This window comes from Megalops cyprinoides, chromosome 5 (genome assembly GCF_013368585.1).
Source record: "Megalops cyprinoides isolate fMegCyp1 chromosome 5, fMegCyp1.pri, whole genome shotgun sequence".
Taxonomy (NCBI): domain Eukaryota; kingdom Metazoa; phylum Chordata; class Actinopteri; order Elopiformes; family Megalopidae; genus Megalops; species Megalops cyprinoides.
In genome coordinates this window covers 30,457,575-30,473,418 of record NC_050587.1, presented here as the reverse complement: position 1 = coordinate 30,473,418, position 15,844 = coordinate 30,457,575, and the positions used below count along the sequence as shown (strand labels likewise).

The 15,844-nt window shown below is 41.3% G+C and overlaps 1 protein-coding gene across 1 annotated transcript in view; it reads left to right on the top strand.

Annotated features, from left to right (window-relative positions):
* Positions 1 to 450: 450 nt before the first annotated feature.
* The window catches only part of LOC118777498 (aryl hydrocarbon receptor-like), a 77,030-nt gene continuing 61,636 nt past the window's right edge, over positions 451 to 15,844 (top strand). The window contains exons 1-2 of the mRNA XM_036528492.1: positions 451 to 900; positions 14,330 to 14,517. Of these exons, the coding sequence (XP_036384385.1) occupies positions 842 to 900; positions 14,330 to 14,517 (247 nt within the window). The 5' untranslated portion in view covers positions 451 to 841. The remainder of the gene's footprint in view (positions 901 to 14,329; positions 14,518 to 15,844) is intronic.

Sequence of the window (15,844 nt, the reverse complement as noted above, 5' to 3'; positions counted from 1 at the left end):
ATTGCAATGTCATGCTCAAGAATGCGTAATGTATTCTTTATGAAAATTATGGAGTTACATTTATTTTTAAAAATGTGACCATGTGACCAGATATTCTAATATAAATGGTTTAAGACCATCTAGGTGGCATTACATGCATAACCACCTTTGCAGGAGCTTGGACCAACCGCGGTTATACAGGAAAGGGATATTGTTCCCTCGGTGTGATTTTCTCCTGTTTTTGCAGAAAGGCCAGCAGCATATCGTCAAAAGTGGTGTGTATGGCATGTAGCATTGTAAGCAAGTAAAAGCGAGCGCTAAATGGGATGCATTTCCTCCACGGAACCGAAGGGGGGAGTTGCGTGTCCAAAAACTGGAGACTTCCCTCTAGTCCACCTTAAAAGGCGCATTCTTGTATAGAATTTCCTGAAAGCGATTTGTACCAATAGCAAGCGGACAGTCTTACCTGCTGCAAGATCTTCAGTGTTCGCTAGTTTTTGGGATCGGCATATTGTGTGCAGCACGAAATAGCTTAAGCAGAGTTTGTTTGGGGGCGGTAGAGAGTGGGAGCTTTTCAAACAGCGCGGAAGAAGAAACATTTCGGTCGGGAACAGGATTCCGTCTGACTTAATTAACCTTTCAACAGATCTGGATTTTACAGAGAACCGAAACAGGGTCGTTACCGCGCGTCTGGATCTGACAGTTTCAAGCTGTGGGGGGAGCAGCATGTCAACTAACTCATTCTCTTTTGGGATTGTACGTTTTCTGGGTCTTTATTTCACTGCGTGTCTTCCAAAGTCGCCTGCGAAGCGAGCGGAGCTTGGTGGATAGATTTCCAAGACTTTAACTTGTGAAAGTCAACATGTTGGGGAATGTTGGGGTCTATGCGGCCAAGAAACGGAAGAAGCCCGTTCAGAAAATGTAAGATTGCCTATCGCTTGGTAAAGTGTGAAGCGTGACATGAATCTCTTACATAAGTCTTACGATTGTTTGCAGGAACAACTGTTACATTAAGCGAGGGTGTACAGTTTTGAAGGTGTCACCGAAGTGCATTCTGAAAGGGCAACCTGAAAATAAGAAGCCAGTTTGCCATTTTTGGAAGATTGTAAATGAAGATTACATGAATAAATTCAGTTCTTATTTATTTATTTATTTATTGCTCCCTTGTGCAAAACACCAGATGCGTTGTTATAACATAAAACATGAAAATTCTTCTTGTTCTTGATCTTCTTCAATCACAGATTTAGTAGTTTCATATTTAACCATTTATCCCGTTTTACGTAAAATGATGCTATATTCTGATCGGATGTTGTATTGGTTGTTAGGTAGAATGTGATGTGTTAGGTAAGTTAGTTAGGTAAGATTTGATGTTTGATTCGTGTGGTTAGTTTATACCTGGAATTGTCATTTGCACGTCGTGCATATAAACATCCCAGTTTGCTTTTAGCGTTACTAGTGCACGACAATGTTTGTGCGGTCCACTTTCAATCAGATTACAACTACCTTAAGCATTAAGCATAACCCTGGTTGAGTTTTCTGGCGTGGAAATAGTACTCTTACATTAATCATAAGCGGGCTGCACTCTCACGCGATGCTTACAAGAGGTGGGGGGTGCTGGCCCGAAGTATGTAATTGTAATCTGATACACAGTTTCTTCGCATTATGAAAGTACCACTTCTTATTCCCTTACTTTTAAAAACCTTAAGTCGCGCAAACATGTTATACAACCATCGCATGCTGGTAAACTGCAGTAGTTTTACTGCAGCTAGCCGATGGTATTATTTTACTGTAGCATAACTTCTTGCTATTTGGGTATTGTAGTTTCTGTGTGGTAGGAGCGGTTTTGGTTGGTAAGGTGCCTGCAATTTTCTGTCATTGCTGAAATGGTATGATATTGCACACGTCGATATTTGTTTCAGAAGAAACTCCATGCAAAAAGTAGAAAGAAAAAAAAAAACTAACTAAAATATCAGATCAAAGCATCTTGCTTTGGTCTTGAAATGACACATACACTAACACATTTTCAGAAGACCACAAACTGGCCACAAGCTTGTCGCAATCGCACGCGTTGGAATGTGGACAGCTTTTGTAAAAGATGGCAAAGTCACTGGCTGACAACACTGGGGAATGCTGACTTCTCAAACTGAATCAGTGATACTGTAAAAGCGTTCCCGCCTTGGATTTTAAGATAGTCAGTCTAAACACTTCATCATATATTCACTTTAAAGTAGAACAGACATCTAGGTGTATGCCTAAACTTGGAAAAAAGACTTCAAAACGATAAACAAATAAAGGATTTATTTATGTAAATTCCAATCACTGCGTTGATTTTATTTACCGGGACTCATTTCGCATACATTTAAATAACATGGTGCTTATCCAACACAACTTTATTATAGGGGTTATTCATACTCCCCTCAGCGTGTGGAAATTTGGCAACGTTTCAAATAAAACCGGAACGTGCACACATCCGTATTCGTAGGTGGAGGGCTGCAAACGGATTTGAATGTGGTTAAATAATGGATATCAACAGTCCCCAAGGACCTGACAACAACAACAACGTTGTCAGAACGTTTTGATTTCTATCAAGAATAACCTGGGGGTAGGAATTTAATTTCCTCCATTAATTTGCATGTTAATTTTGTAGTGTCTTTCCGGCGTGAGCACTAATGTGCGCATTAATACGGTTTCAAATAAACTTGTTTTTTCTGCCTTTACACGTAGAAGGGATAGGATTTGGTAGCTGTCATCCGTATAAGATGGGTAAATAAAGGCTTCTAGATACTATGCTCTGACGAGCTGAGGTCACAGGCTTGTTTGTTTTAGGGTTACATTGTGTCATATACAATGTGCCACTGTTGTATTCTTTGTGTGTGTGTGTGTGTGTGTGTGTGTGTGTGTGTGTGTGTGTGTGTTTGCATACTCAGTGTACAGTGTCTGTGGTTTGAGCTGTTGGTTCCTTTAGATTTAGAACATGGTCCTGAGCACAGCAGGTAATACATAGTACCAGTTTATCATTTCAACATGGCCCACCTACTGGGCAGTGTAAGCTACATTCACCTACATAGAAAGGCTCAAAGGTCATGCATTGCTTCTTAATTTTTTAAATAGACTAATATTTAAAAACTGCTCTGATACAGTGTTCTGATGTTGCTGTTATTGACAAAGATGTAGCAATTGACAGGGTGTGTTTCTGAGTGACAGCCTTGAGGCATCTCAAAAACACAACAGTGCTACTTGAGAGGTGTCTGTACAGTTGGGTCTAAAAGAAAAATACCATTTCAAATATCCATCTCTCATTCCCTCTCTCATGCCCATGCATTAGGCTACTTAATTGTTATAACTGGATGACAGACTGCCTGGGGGTTTTATACTGCCTCTCATTATCAGTTGCCAGGAGAATGGTGTACATACGTTAAACAATCTTCACATTGTGGTGTTTTAAATAGCAAACTGTAGCTATCAAATGCCCTCCCACTCCATCACATTTTGTTGAAAGGCAGGAGAATGGGCAAGATTTTGAATCAAGGAGTGATTTTCCTAATAGGAGAGGTTTACCGTAGTAGGGTAGCCTTTAAACTCCCAGTCAGCAATGACTGGGAGGTAAGGATATTATAACCCAGGTTATAATATTCTCATGGATCACACATGACCCTCCTACCCCTCCACGAGTACAGGAACAAGAGCAATTACCAATGAGCTCTTGTAAGATATTCTGCTGTAATTAGTCCCCGTGTTTTGCCATGATTGTTCCCAGATGATGTAGAGAAAAAATACATCCGAAACCTCAGTTCATATTGTGGCAAGGGGAAAATAAAGGGGCGGGAATTGGTGGTGGTGGGGGGGGGGCTTCCTGTGGGGCCTTCTATTTTTTTGTGAATGAAAGATGAAATAAGCAGAATTGCACAATACTCTCTGGGGTTTTGTACATGAGGGTGGTCTTCGGTTCGTCAGACACGTCACTGTTGGGCATTTTGGAACTGCATTGGCAGAGTGGACTAACCCCTGTAATTTATGGTTGGCTTGCTTTGTTGTGTGTGCGCTTGTAGCCCTCCATCTACAAGCAGACAGATGTGGCGAACAGCAACATGTTAGTTGTACTGTATCATCTGTAGTCTCTCTATCTGTAATGTTGCTTTTGCATTTCTTCTCTCCTAATGCTCCTGCTCCAGTGATCCTCGTTTTATGGAGCCAGGCCATCAACCACCACACATGGTCCCACTATTTGTTGCTGTAGCACATGCTTTGTGGAAATGGTGCTAGTGTGGTTTTGAAAGTTCCACATCGGCAGTTTAAAAGGAGCTCTTGTTTTCTCACTGCTGCATGTACCCTAGTTCACCACAGCACTGTGCAAAGCTGTTTTTGTACGGAGAGGGCACTGCATGACATGTAGCTACACTATGGATCATACCATGTTCCAAAATAGTTTTGTACCCTTTGATATTGTCAACCTCGGACTGACACCATTATTTGGTTGTTTGTTGTCCTCAGTTCATGGGAAAGGTGAAGCTAAACGGTGAGCTTGTTTATCACCAGCTTTAATTATTGCTGGCCCTTTACATGGGTCACCTTTAGCATAGCACTCACTGTATGTGTGAGTGGTTCCTTGACAAATGAGGTTTTGTTTTTCTGATAATATCATTACATTGATTTGGCCTCAGTTATAGTTATTTTTGCAACTGTAAGCTAGCTGTAAGTTAGTGTTTACTTAAAGGCCAGGTGAGTAAATTGACAGAATGGAATGGATATTAGCCATACTGCTTTGTCCAACAGTAAATGTCAAATTAATTGAAAATATGTAAATGCATTAAAATACATTATTGCCATTACATTACGTTCCCTACCTTACAGTAGCCTGGTACCTTACATATCTTTGTAGGTATGCAAATTTTAAAACAGGGAACTGTCTTCCCAGTGGAGAAATGTCCTTTTCCTGATGGCAGCCTGTGACATTCCCCCCTCTCTAATCCTTTTGTTAGAAATGGGTGTTTGATTTCTAAGAGCAACAAGTCCAGCAAGTCCATTTTTTTTTTTTTGAATCAGCCCTTAAAGCAGACACGAGTAGCTGTCCTGAACCATTTACTCTCAGTTGCAATGCTGATAGGTTTTTTATCCTACGGATATACTGTGCTGCATTCTTCAGCATGTTAACATGCAGCGAGCGATGTGCTGAAACAGATACGAATTCAGATTCCACACCATAAGACAAATAGGCTATATCCATACCTTAGTTCAGCATTTCTAAAAGAGTCTATATTTAGTATGTGTTCAAGTGTTCAAGAACATTTTTAAAGGATGACTAGCACATAAATAACACATTTTGGGAGTGTTAAACAGAAGGAAAGGAGAGAATAGTTGAATATGTGCTTTGTTAAAGGGTTAGCACTAAGCTGGGTAAGAAAAACAAAGAGGTTATCGGTACCTATACCTACGGTTGTAAAGTAAGAAATATACTCATTTAGATTTTCAGTGAGGTCACATAATATAAAAAGTTATTTACCAATAGTGTTTTGGTAATGAACAGTCTTTGGCTTCAAGTTCTGGTTTTGTCTTACATTTGCAGCAAGATTTAGTAATTGAAATAAGATCCACAGTTTTGTCTTACATTTGCAGCAAGATTTAGTAATTGAAATAAGATCCCTCAGTTGTTAGAGGCTCCACACAATAGATTTAGCATGGACTGTTCTGAATGAGGGATGCCAGGTGGACTGAAAGCAATGCTACCAGGTGTCCTATAAACTAGCTATGATCCTCCTTCAGCTGAAATTGGGTCATGTGACCCTCCTGTCCTCAGGCCATCCCAGTCCTTTGTCCTCACAAAGATGCTTCACAGCCTTGTAACTGGATGGCAGTGTAACATGATGACTTTTTCAGAAATCACAAAAGCTTGCTATGAAATACCACAATAGGCCTGGGTGAGGGTTATTTTTGGCAGTAAGGCATAGGAGATTAAAATTGCTTTTGGGCAATGGGGAGATGCATTTGTGTCCACCTAATGAACTGTGATCATGGTTGTGGCCAGATCTCCTATGGCATGAGACAGCAGCAAAAACTGTTTTCCAGAAGGTCTTAGTTCAAAGATGAGTTGTTGTGAGAATTGTACCAGTTAAGAAATGCTGGTCCAGCCAATTTTAGTTTTACTACAAATTTGTTCTTGTGGGATCAAAAACAGATGTTTATAGGCAGTATGTAAGTTGGTGGAGCTCTTTGGCGAAGTGCATCACAGTTTGGATTTTGAGTTTCAGTTATGGTAGTGAACCTTGACTAAACCCTGGAGTCCTATCATCACACTTATATTGAGGGGCACCATTGAGGCGTACCAACAAATACAGGTCACAAACCAAACTCCCCCAACTGCCCCCATCTTCAACTCAATAGGTTTGTTTTTTGCATTAAGTGCCCATACCAGAATATTACAATACATGTGGGTCCATAGGTTGGTGAGTAATGACGGATTTTGGCAAACTGGCAAGCCATGCGGCAAAAATCAAGCCAAAATGTGTGTAGCAAGGAGAAAGTGAAGTGGTTACAGCACGGGGGGTGGCGTGGAAACTTCCATTGACTGTGTTGCAACAAGAACTTTTGTAGAGCAACAAGAAAATCACCCTTTGGCGTGGAAGCCCTGTCATCCTCACTTGATCCAGGCTCATCCTCAACTGAACACTGAACAAGGAAGCTCCATATTTCCAAGTCATTTCCTCCAGTCATTTCCACCTGGATTTGTTGTGAGGAGAAAGTGAGCCCTGAACTGATATTATTACCCCGCCCTCTGGTTCTCCTCGACCTTTTGTTCAGAAAAATAAGTAGGTCCCAGGGCACCAAGCCCTCTCCTCTCTCACGTTACTCTAAAACCCTGGAAACGGTGAGTGAGAAGCAAGTACGTTGATTTCATATAGCCAGCTGATTGAGAGATATCAACTGCAAAAGTCCTGCCTCTGGTCCAAAAGGGGATTATGCTGGAGAAGGACTTTAGTGGCGGTCATCATTTTAGTTACACCATTTTGATTCTGTGTTCATTATAATAGAACCATGTCACATATATCCAGCTTTGTAATTAGCAGACTAGGATAATATCCCTGTGGGTGACAACAAGGAAAAAAAGCCCTTTCAGACTAACTGAACAATGTCACTGCTCTATGTGGAGCCTGGATTATTAAATGTGCCTTTCATTCATAATTCACATCATGGACAACAGGCGGTGTCACAGAATGCCCATGGCAGGTAACTGATCGCTTCATGGAGGCATTAAACCTCTATACAATAGACTCGGGAACATCAGTTAACCAGGCATCATCAAAGTGAAGCCTAGAGGTCCTTGTTTATATTGGCAAGATAGATTCTGTTAATCTCCTGTCTAATGCCCATTGAAGTGGTGTGTGTGTGTGTGTGGGCATGTGCATGCCTGTGTATTCTTGAGTTTTGAGCAATTTCAAACTGCAGTTTTGTTCATTTTTAAGAGATTAGGTTTAAAAATGACAACCGATAAAACTACCCATGGACAGATAAACAGAATATGCATCACGTGCCTGGTTTTGTGAATGTGCATACTTTGTCACTGAGGGGGTCAGTTACTCAAACAATGCCAGATATTATTGTCTTTTAAAGTTTTCAGTGTGGTTACCTTTCAGTTCCTACTGCACAGCTGAAAGTATGCAAAGTTGGTCTGTCAGAGACAGAAAACCAGAAGACACGTGGCCTTAGAGACAGTGAACTTTGACAATGAACATTTCTCAGCGTGATTTTTGTCTCAGCTATGCACCCCACCCACCCCCGTACATTGCTGTGCATTTCACAGCTGCTGTATCCATTGCCTGTAGCTTATGGTGAGCCTTAGTTTTCTCTCACTGTCTGCATTTAAGAGATATCTACTGTTTTTTTTTTTTTTATTCTTTCAGTCTTTGTGTTGCCGTCACTCTGACTCCCGGCAAACCTACAGTACACAGTTTCTGTTTCGATCTCGTGTTTGTTTGCAACTACATATTTTAATGGTCTACAAATTACATTGATGCTTAATTCAGCTGAATGGACCTTTGCCATGTTTTGAGTGCAGAGGTGCATTTGTCTGTGCCATCATGGTGAACTGGAACTGGTGCTGAAAACCGAAGGCAAATTTTAATATGCTTGCATAACTTATGCACAGGCTTGTGTAACTTTTGTCTACATAGCTAAAGTATCAGTTTCAGAGTAAACATTACATTATGTAATTGATGTTTCCACTCTACATCTTACAGTGGTGTCATTCTTGCCCGTATTTGGCAATGTCTTGCCAATTACATGTCTAGTGTATCAGTGGCAGTGTAGTGGTAAGGAACAGGACTTTTTAATGAGAAGTCGCTGGTTTGATTCTCTGCTGGACGCTGCTGTTGTACCCTTGGGCAAGGTATTTAACCCACAATTGCCTCAGTAAATGTCTAGCTGTATAAATGGATGACATGTCAAAATAGATAACGTAACCTATGTAAGTTGCTCTGGATAAGAGCATCTGCTAAATGACAATAATGTAATGTAGTGTGTTTGATAATAGAGTATGCATGAATGCAACAAGTTCAAGGCCTTGGTGCTTGTATTATAGCAGTCATAGTAGTCGTACCTGAGTAGTCATAGCAGTACCTTAATGCACTACTACAAGTCCCACCCACCTGGTGGTCCCATCACATTGTGGCACAAAATCACTATCCAGTACTTTCTCAGCCATTGTCCCCTGATGGTGGAATATACTTCCATACTTCGTCCGTTCTGCCAAGCCCCTCACTATCTTCAAGAAACATCTGAAGACGCTGCTCTTCCATGCTCACCTGATCACCTGACACACCACCACCTAACGCAATTTCTTCTGTCATAAACTTTGTTTTCCTTTATTAAAACAAGAGCGAATCTAATGGTTTAATGCACTCGTATCCTTAGCAGCTAGTTTGTACCTTGTCTGTCCAACAATTGAAACCTGGTCATGCAGCAGATTTCCAAATGAATAAATGTAAATGTAATGTAAATGCATAGTAGTTAATGGCCTCCAGTTTAAAGTTAAAGTTAATTTTTCGGATGACTGGTTAACTAGTTGTATGTAGAGTCTTTGTTAGGCTGTCATTTTCTGTCCTTTATTAGCCACACGTGTACAGTGACAAAATCGTAACTAATACCACTCTCAGCAAATCTTGAAAATCAACTCAATAATTTTCTTTTTACTAAACAGAGCAAAATACAGTACAGAAAAATGGCTTTAGTTTCAGAAAAAGTTGCTTAACTGGTCTCTCCCCCCCATGACTTGCTCTCTCTCTCACTCACTCTCTCTCTCTCTCTCTCTCTCTCTCTCTCTCTCTCTTTCTCTATCTCTTTTTTCTCTCCCCATCTCTCGTATTTTCTTCTCTCTGCTTTCAGCAAACAGACTGCACAGAGGCTTTAAAACACAGAGTTCGAGAAAGATGACAGATCTCACAACATGTTCAGACCTGCCACAGGAAAATGATTCTGCAGTCAGTTGGAATGTAACATTTAGTCCTCAGAGCAAGAAGCACAAATTTAAATGACAGCAGCACCAGGCATGCAGGTTGTGAAGGAAGAAATTATTCCCTCTTCACATAAGACAAGCAGGGTTTGTTCATCCAGTATTTGTTTTAATGTGCATGTGAGATAGCAGAGTCAATAGGCCAAACAAAAAGTTGTCTGAAGTTTATAGCAGTGTAAAAGTGTGGAATTACATGATTCACGTGGGACCTGACCAAATATATTCTTTCTTTATAGCTTCTTTTCCTCTGCTTTTTACATCTGCTGATGTTCATGGGAAAACTGCCTCTCAGTTCAGTGACCTCCTAAATGGTTAATTTTATTTTGTTGTGTAGGATTTTTATTAGGATCGTACAATGAGCAGCATTGTTAAACTAGTCTGGTATTCTGCCATCCCTATTGGGTGGACAAAACATTCATTTCCCAGAATACCTTCCCGATCATTAACTTGGGCAGGGACCTCGTTGAGTTTAAGTAAAGCGTACTTGATATAATCTACATTTTGCAGTTTAAATAAAGAGCCTTCCTGAATAAATAAGTAATGAGGTCAACCTAATAAAGAGGGAGTACAGCTTGAGGAGTGGGGCAGTAAAACTGGGATGACTGTAGCCTTTTTTCCCCAAAAGGGCTTTTTGTGAGGTCAGTTTTTTTCTGGGAAAGTATGTGTTGGGTCTATAGTATTGGCTTGGGCCAAAGCCAGAGTCTCCCCTGGCAGACCATGGGTAGAAACCAGAAAAGAGTTGTATTACAGATCTCCCTTTGTTTAGAAGAGATTCACAAGGAGATATCTCTCAAACTTTTATGCAGAGAGCAGCTGTTTGGAGACACTACAAAGTAGGTCAAGCAAGAGAATTACATCTTAAACTAGTTTTTGTTTCCAAACCTTCTAGCACAAGGAAAAGAAAAAAAAAAACTGAATGAAATGTGTGGCATTTGAAATATTCACACTTCCTTGGGAACCTCCTTAAAGCGTGTTTACTAGGTCTTGTCAGTCTCGAACAATGATGATCTAGACTTCTTGGCAGTGATCTCTGCTGTGCTTGCATTCAGAACGTCACCACTGTGGGGTAATTATTGTGTGCTGTGTCACGCAAATTTTTTTTTGTAATTGATTTTGTTATGTATTTCATGACCACGCACCAGCGCTACCTGACTGTGAAGTGTCTCTCGTTCAGGATGTTAGTCCAGGATTAGAAAGAAGTAACTGAGGCAAGCACACATTGTGCACCCTGTGGTGCAGTTATTTTTGTTCTAAAGAACAGCTGGATGAAGACTTATTGATCTAAGTGACCCCTGGCCTGGTGCATAGCCAGCCGCAGTAGGGTGTAGGACCGTACAGTAGTGGTGGCCCCTTGGTTGTCTGTGTAGTGCTGTGCTGTGCCTCCATTGGGCTCACAGCAGGCCGAAGCTCAGAAGCACTCATGGTGAATGTACAATCGAGAGCTACGCGCCCAGAGAATTTGTGTTTCAAATGTGGACATGTGGCCTTCAGATGGGGGTGGTCCCTCGCTGCACTGCATTGACTCAGAATTGAAACAATAAAGTGAACTTAGCAAAAACAATCATGCTGGTGACAGCAGAGGACGTGTGCTTGGTTTTGATGCTATCCGTGCTCTCATGCGGTTCGTGAAGATTTATGACTTGTATATTTTTGCTAAGAAGACACAGGTGGAGTGGTCCGCTTTTGGAAGGTCTTAGAGCTCTTTGTTTTAAGCTGTTCAGGAAGTGTGAGACACTTCATTATATGAAGCATTGAAAAACTTTTTTTTTTTAAATGAGGAAAAAATTCATAGTCTGTTAAGCTTGTGCTTGCACTTATGCACTTTTTATAGTTTGAGAAATGATGTGCAATTTGTAAAGCTAAGGCTTCTGACCATGCTGATTTCCAAAATTTCACAGAAACTTTAAGAATATACTGTGTTATGGAATTTAGTATTAAATGAGATCAAGAAGTGATTGACATATGTTTTGATTTGTTCGCTATGTAGTTAGTGGTGTCACAACTGTTGATGTGCTACAGGTTTATCATACCTATTCCGAAATCTGGCATTTCATAAAATCTGCGGCAAAAATTCTAATTCACCTCATTTATCAGTGTGTCACTTCAAACTTAGCAACAAACACCAATTGAAAACTTATGTTAATTCTTAGTAGGTCCAGCATAATATTTTGATGTAATTGTGGTAATAACAGGATAACCCAAAGCTCGAAGGTCTCACTTTAATTGATGTTACTTCCACATTCATAAGGAAGAGATACAAGGGCTTTTCAGTGGACTGCAAGGCATGATGGGTATTTGCATCCTCGGCGCTCCTCTCTGTTGACACACTGAGGGAAAGTACAGCAAAGCACAGGGGAGACTGGCTCATCACAGGATGATCTCAGATCATTGGCCAGGTTACCTGACAACGAGGCTCACGAGTCGGAAAAGCCTCCTCTGTAGTACCCCCTTAGGTGATCCTCCCTGGTGTTCAATTAGAATAGGGCTTCACAGAAGCTTCAGGTATTTTGTATATTGTTGGTTGGCTGGCTCTGCGTGGGCCAAGGAAACACTGGCTCAGGGTTCATCCTGCTGACATTATGAAGGTCAGGCCTTTTGGAAAAGTAGTCCAAGATATGGCATATCTGAAGTATGAGTAATATAGCTATATTGGGTGTCCAAGTAAACATATTATTTTCTGTGCATGTGTGTCCATGGAGTATATGGAAATATATGGAAATATGTATTGCAAACAAGGAAAAATGTTTTTGGGCTTGGAACATGAGCAACAGAATCGCTGCATTGCTGCACTAGGTTGGCTTTATTGTTATGTTTCTCAATATCTCCTACACTGGTTGTGATAAAAAAAACCTTGTTTCATCACTGATTTGAAATGCTGTGTCTTCAATGTAATGCAAGAACCAGTTTACACAATTTTGTTTGCTTCATTGTGGGACCGAAAGGCATGAATTCTGCAAGCTCTGTCTTTTTCCGGTTGTTACAAAATCAAATCACTTAACAAGGAAAAAGAGCAATTATGCATATGTAGTAAAGCTTGCTCATCCATGGGTGTTTATGCATTTTTTCTAATGCATATCTCATCTTTTTCCAGAGATTGTATGTATGTCAAGCCAAATCAATTTAAAATCGTATTGTTTGTATTGTCATTTCATTCTGATACAGTTTTAAATCAATGTTGATAAACCATGTAGCAGAAGCATTCTTATCAGCTGTATTTCATCCAAACAGTTGTTGACTCTTAGAGTTAACCTTTCTGCTTTATTCAGAGCTAGAAGTCTATCTGCGGGCTTGGTCAGAAAAAGAAAATATCCCTCTGGAAGAAAGGGAGGAAGGTGGCATTTTTATTTCCAGACGGAGCACACATACCCTGTAGGTCCTCAGCTTTTCGTTCCCTGCGGCCACTCGGCTCAGTGGAGGGGCTACGACTGATGGCATGCAACGTGTCGGTGCAGCTTTGATAACAGGAAGCTAGATTCGGAAAAGGTTCCAGGTGCGCAGATCCCACCTTCATCGTGGAAGGAGACACGGCAGGTGGTTTCTGTAGCGGTCATAGTTCAACAGGCTCGGCGAGGGCTCAAACATAAAGCTCGCGGAGACGGCCTTCCCCTTATCTCCAGTTTGGATCTCTGAGACTTGCAAGCCTTCACTGGCAGTAAATCACTGGGAGTGAACACAAGCTGCACGCTACAAGACCCAAGAGCTAACATGTACTAAATAGCAACATACTAAAATGTAAAATCCAAATCATACAAATCATATATTGCAAATGTTCTCAAATTTGTGCATATTATGGAAAATATATAGCAAAATATGCATCACAGATATTTTTCTTACATTGTGTATTGTAGCTTTGTAGAGGTGTAAAACCCTCGTAAGACCAGTGTGCTATCAGATGGATTATGCTAACATCAGCATGCACACCATGCAAATCATCAGTCTTCGGGTGTTCCCCACAGCTGAATCAGAATCGGAATTGGAATCAGAATCACCTGCATTTGCAAAGGACGGTACATGCACAAGCAATTTGAATTGTGGTGCCAGCAGTCACAGTGTTACACACAGTGCTTCCCAAAACACACATATGAGGCTTACAGGACATCAAACACAGTGCAAAACGCAATAAGACAATAGACTATACATACATCTAAGTATGGATTTCAGGCAAACTCAACATTTGCAAGTTGAATGGGGTAATGAGCGCTGTGCACGGCTGTCACATGATGTGCTTGGGTCATGGTGGATGTTCAGGGTGGATGCGGTCAGAGCGATTTGAGCAGGTTGGCTATGTGATTTAAATGGGTTCGCTATGCACTTTGGTTTGTCTCACAGTTAGGCAAATGAACAGCTCAGCCCAGTCCCTTACCCTGCATTTAATTAATTCATTTCTATGCGACTGTAACTTTCTTTAAAGGGAAGGGCAGAACTGTGTTATTTTAACATGATCTATAATTACTCCCTGGCCAACTGATTATCTCCATTTTATACCCCCTTGAAGTCGTGTCTGTTCATCCAGACATTTGTATGATAAATTGTTACTACCCAATCATACTTCCATGCATTCTGAATGTTCATTCTTTCAATTCTTTCTGTCATGCTCTTGTAATGCCATTTTGTTACAACACTAAGAAAGGGCAATCATGGCTGGGGTAGTGGTTTCCACACATTTTATTCAGAATGAATGACATTACTTCCTTGAAAAAATGTCACCAATCCATCCTCCCATACCTCTGACCCCTCACAGCTAATGTGATGTGGCCAGCAAGGGATCAACCTTGGTGTGCTGTCCTCAAACTGTCAAAAGCCTGACGTCTTGTTGTTGTTTTTTTGCTACCTTTTCCCTCCCTGCAGTCCCAAACCGCCGCCTCCGGAGGGAGCCAAGTCCAACCCTTCCAAACGGCACAGGGACCGCCTAAATGGGGAGCTGGACAAGCTGACCAACCTGCTTCCTTTCTCAGAGGATGTGAGGTCACGGCTTGACAAGCTGTCCGTTCTGAGGCTCAGTGTCGGCTACCTGAAAGCCAAGAGCTTCTTCAGCGGTGAGTACAGTCTGAACACTGTGTGGTGTACGTGTGTGTGTGTATGAAGCTTTTGGGTAGCTTGGAGGAAGATGGGACTTGTAGTTTGGCAACTATGCTAAAGATGCCAACAATGCTGAAGACCCTCAGCCTCAACTTGCTGCACAAAACCACCATGTATGGGTGCATTGTTAGCACTATTGGGTTTTGTTCATTATGATCACTGTGCCCTGGGTGTTCATTATAGTTGCATTCTCATTTGTGATATTTGCTCGTGCTCTGGGTTGGCAGTCAAAGGGTTATGGCATCTGCGTGTTCCCTTTAGTCGATCACTTATGCCGCTCAAGTAGCACCACATCTACCAATCTAATCTTGCTGTTCTAACATCGGGCAGCATAAATGTACTGCAGATTCAATAATTCCAAACATTACCTGTCAGAGTTAACATCAAGAAGTGTAAAAGCAAATGCAAAACTGAGCAACATTCAAGTGAAGTTTGTTGATCTATGTGAGGTCTTTGTGAGGTGAGGTCTTTGTGCACCATTATTTTAAAAGGATAATATAGACTGTTCTACAGTTCTGTGCTGTTGATTGCTTAATTCTAAATACTGAGTAATACGATTATGACGATTCACTGTATCGGTCACATAACATCAGCAAGAGCTGCAAAACAAATGCTTTGCATGCAGCTAGCTTCATGAGCACCAGAGATGAGTCTGCTCAGTTGTTACCTTGTTCATGTGAGGCACTCCATTGTTAATGATCATAGAAAGAAATGGGACAGTAACTGACATTTTTTCACCTACAGTTCACTTACATGCAACTGCAGAAGGCAGGTTTTGTTGTCTTCCCACTCATCTGTGAGCAGTCCAGACTTGCACAATGGGGCACATGGGCCAATGAAAGGGACTTGTGCATCGCACGCAGAAAGAGACGCCTTGCCCAGTGATGGATTGGTCAATTCCGTATCACGTCTTGTCAATCTCTTTCATCAGCTCTGGGTCATTTTTGAATAACAAAGTGTGATTGGCCAGAAGACAGATATACCCATGTTGCACCTGCTGCTCGATTTTAATGTGTGTCCCAGCTGACACCTGCCAGATGTTGCGCTCCCATTTGATGAGCTGAGCAATTGCATCACTGACAGATTCCTACCCATGTGACTTGGTCTTGCACAACGGCTTACTGCATTTGTCTTGAGCATGATGTCCAGGTGTCCTGGCAAAATTCCACGGCTTGCTCAGCCTGGCCATCTAATTGTGCACACACACACACACACACACACATACACGCCTCCCCTTCCTACTTCAACTGATGGGTGGTGATCATTCTAGTGTAAAATGGATCC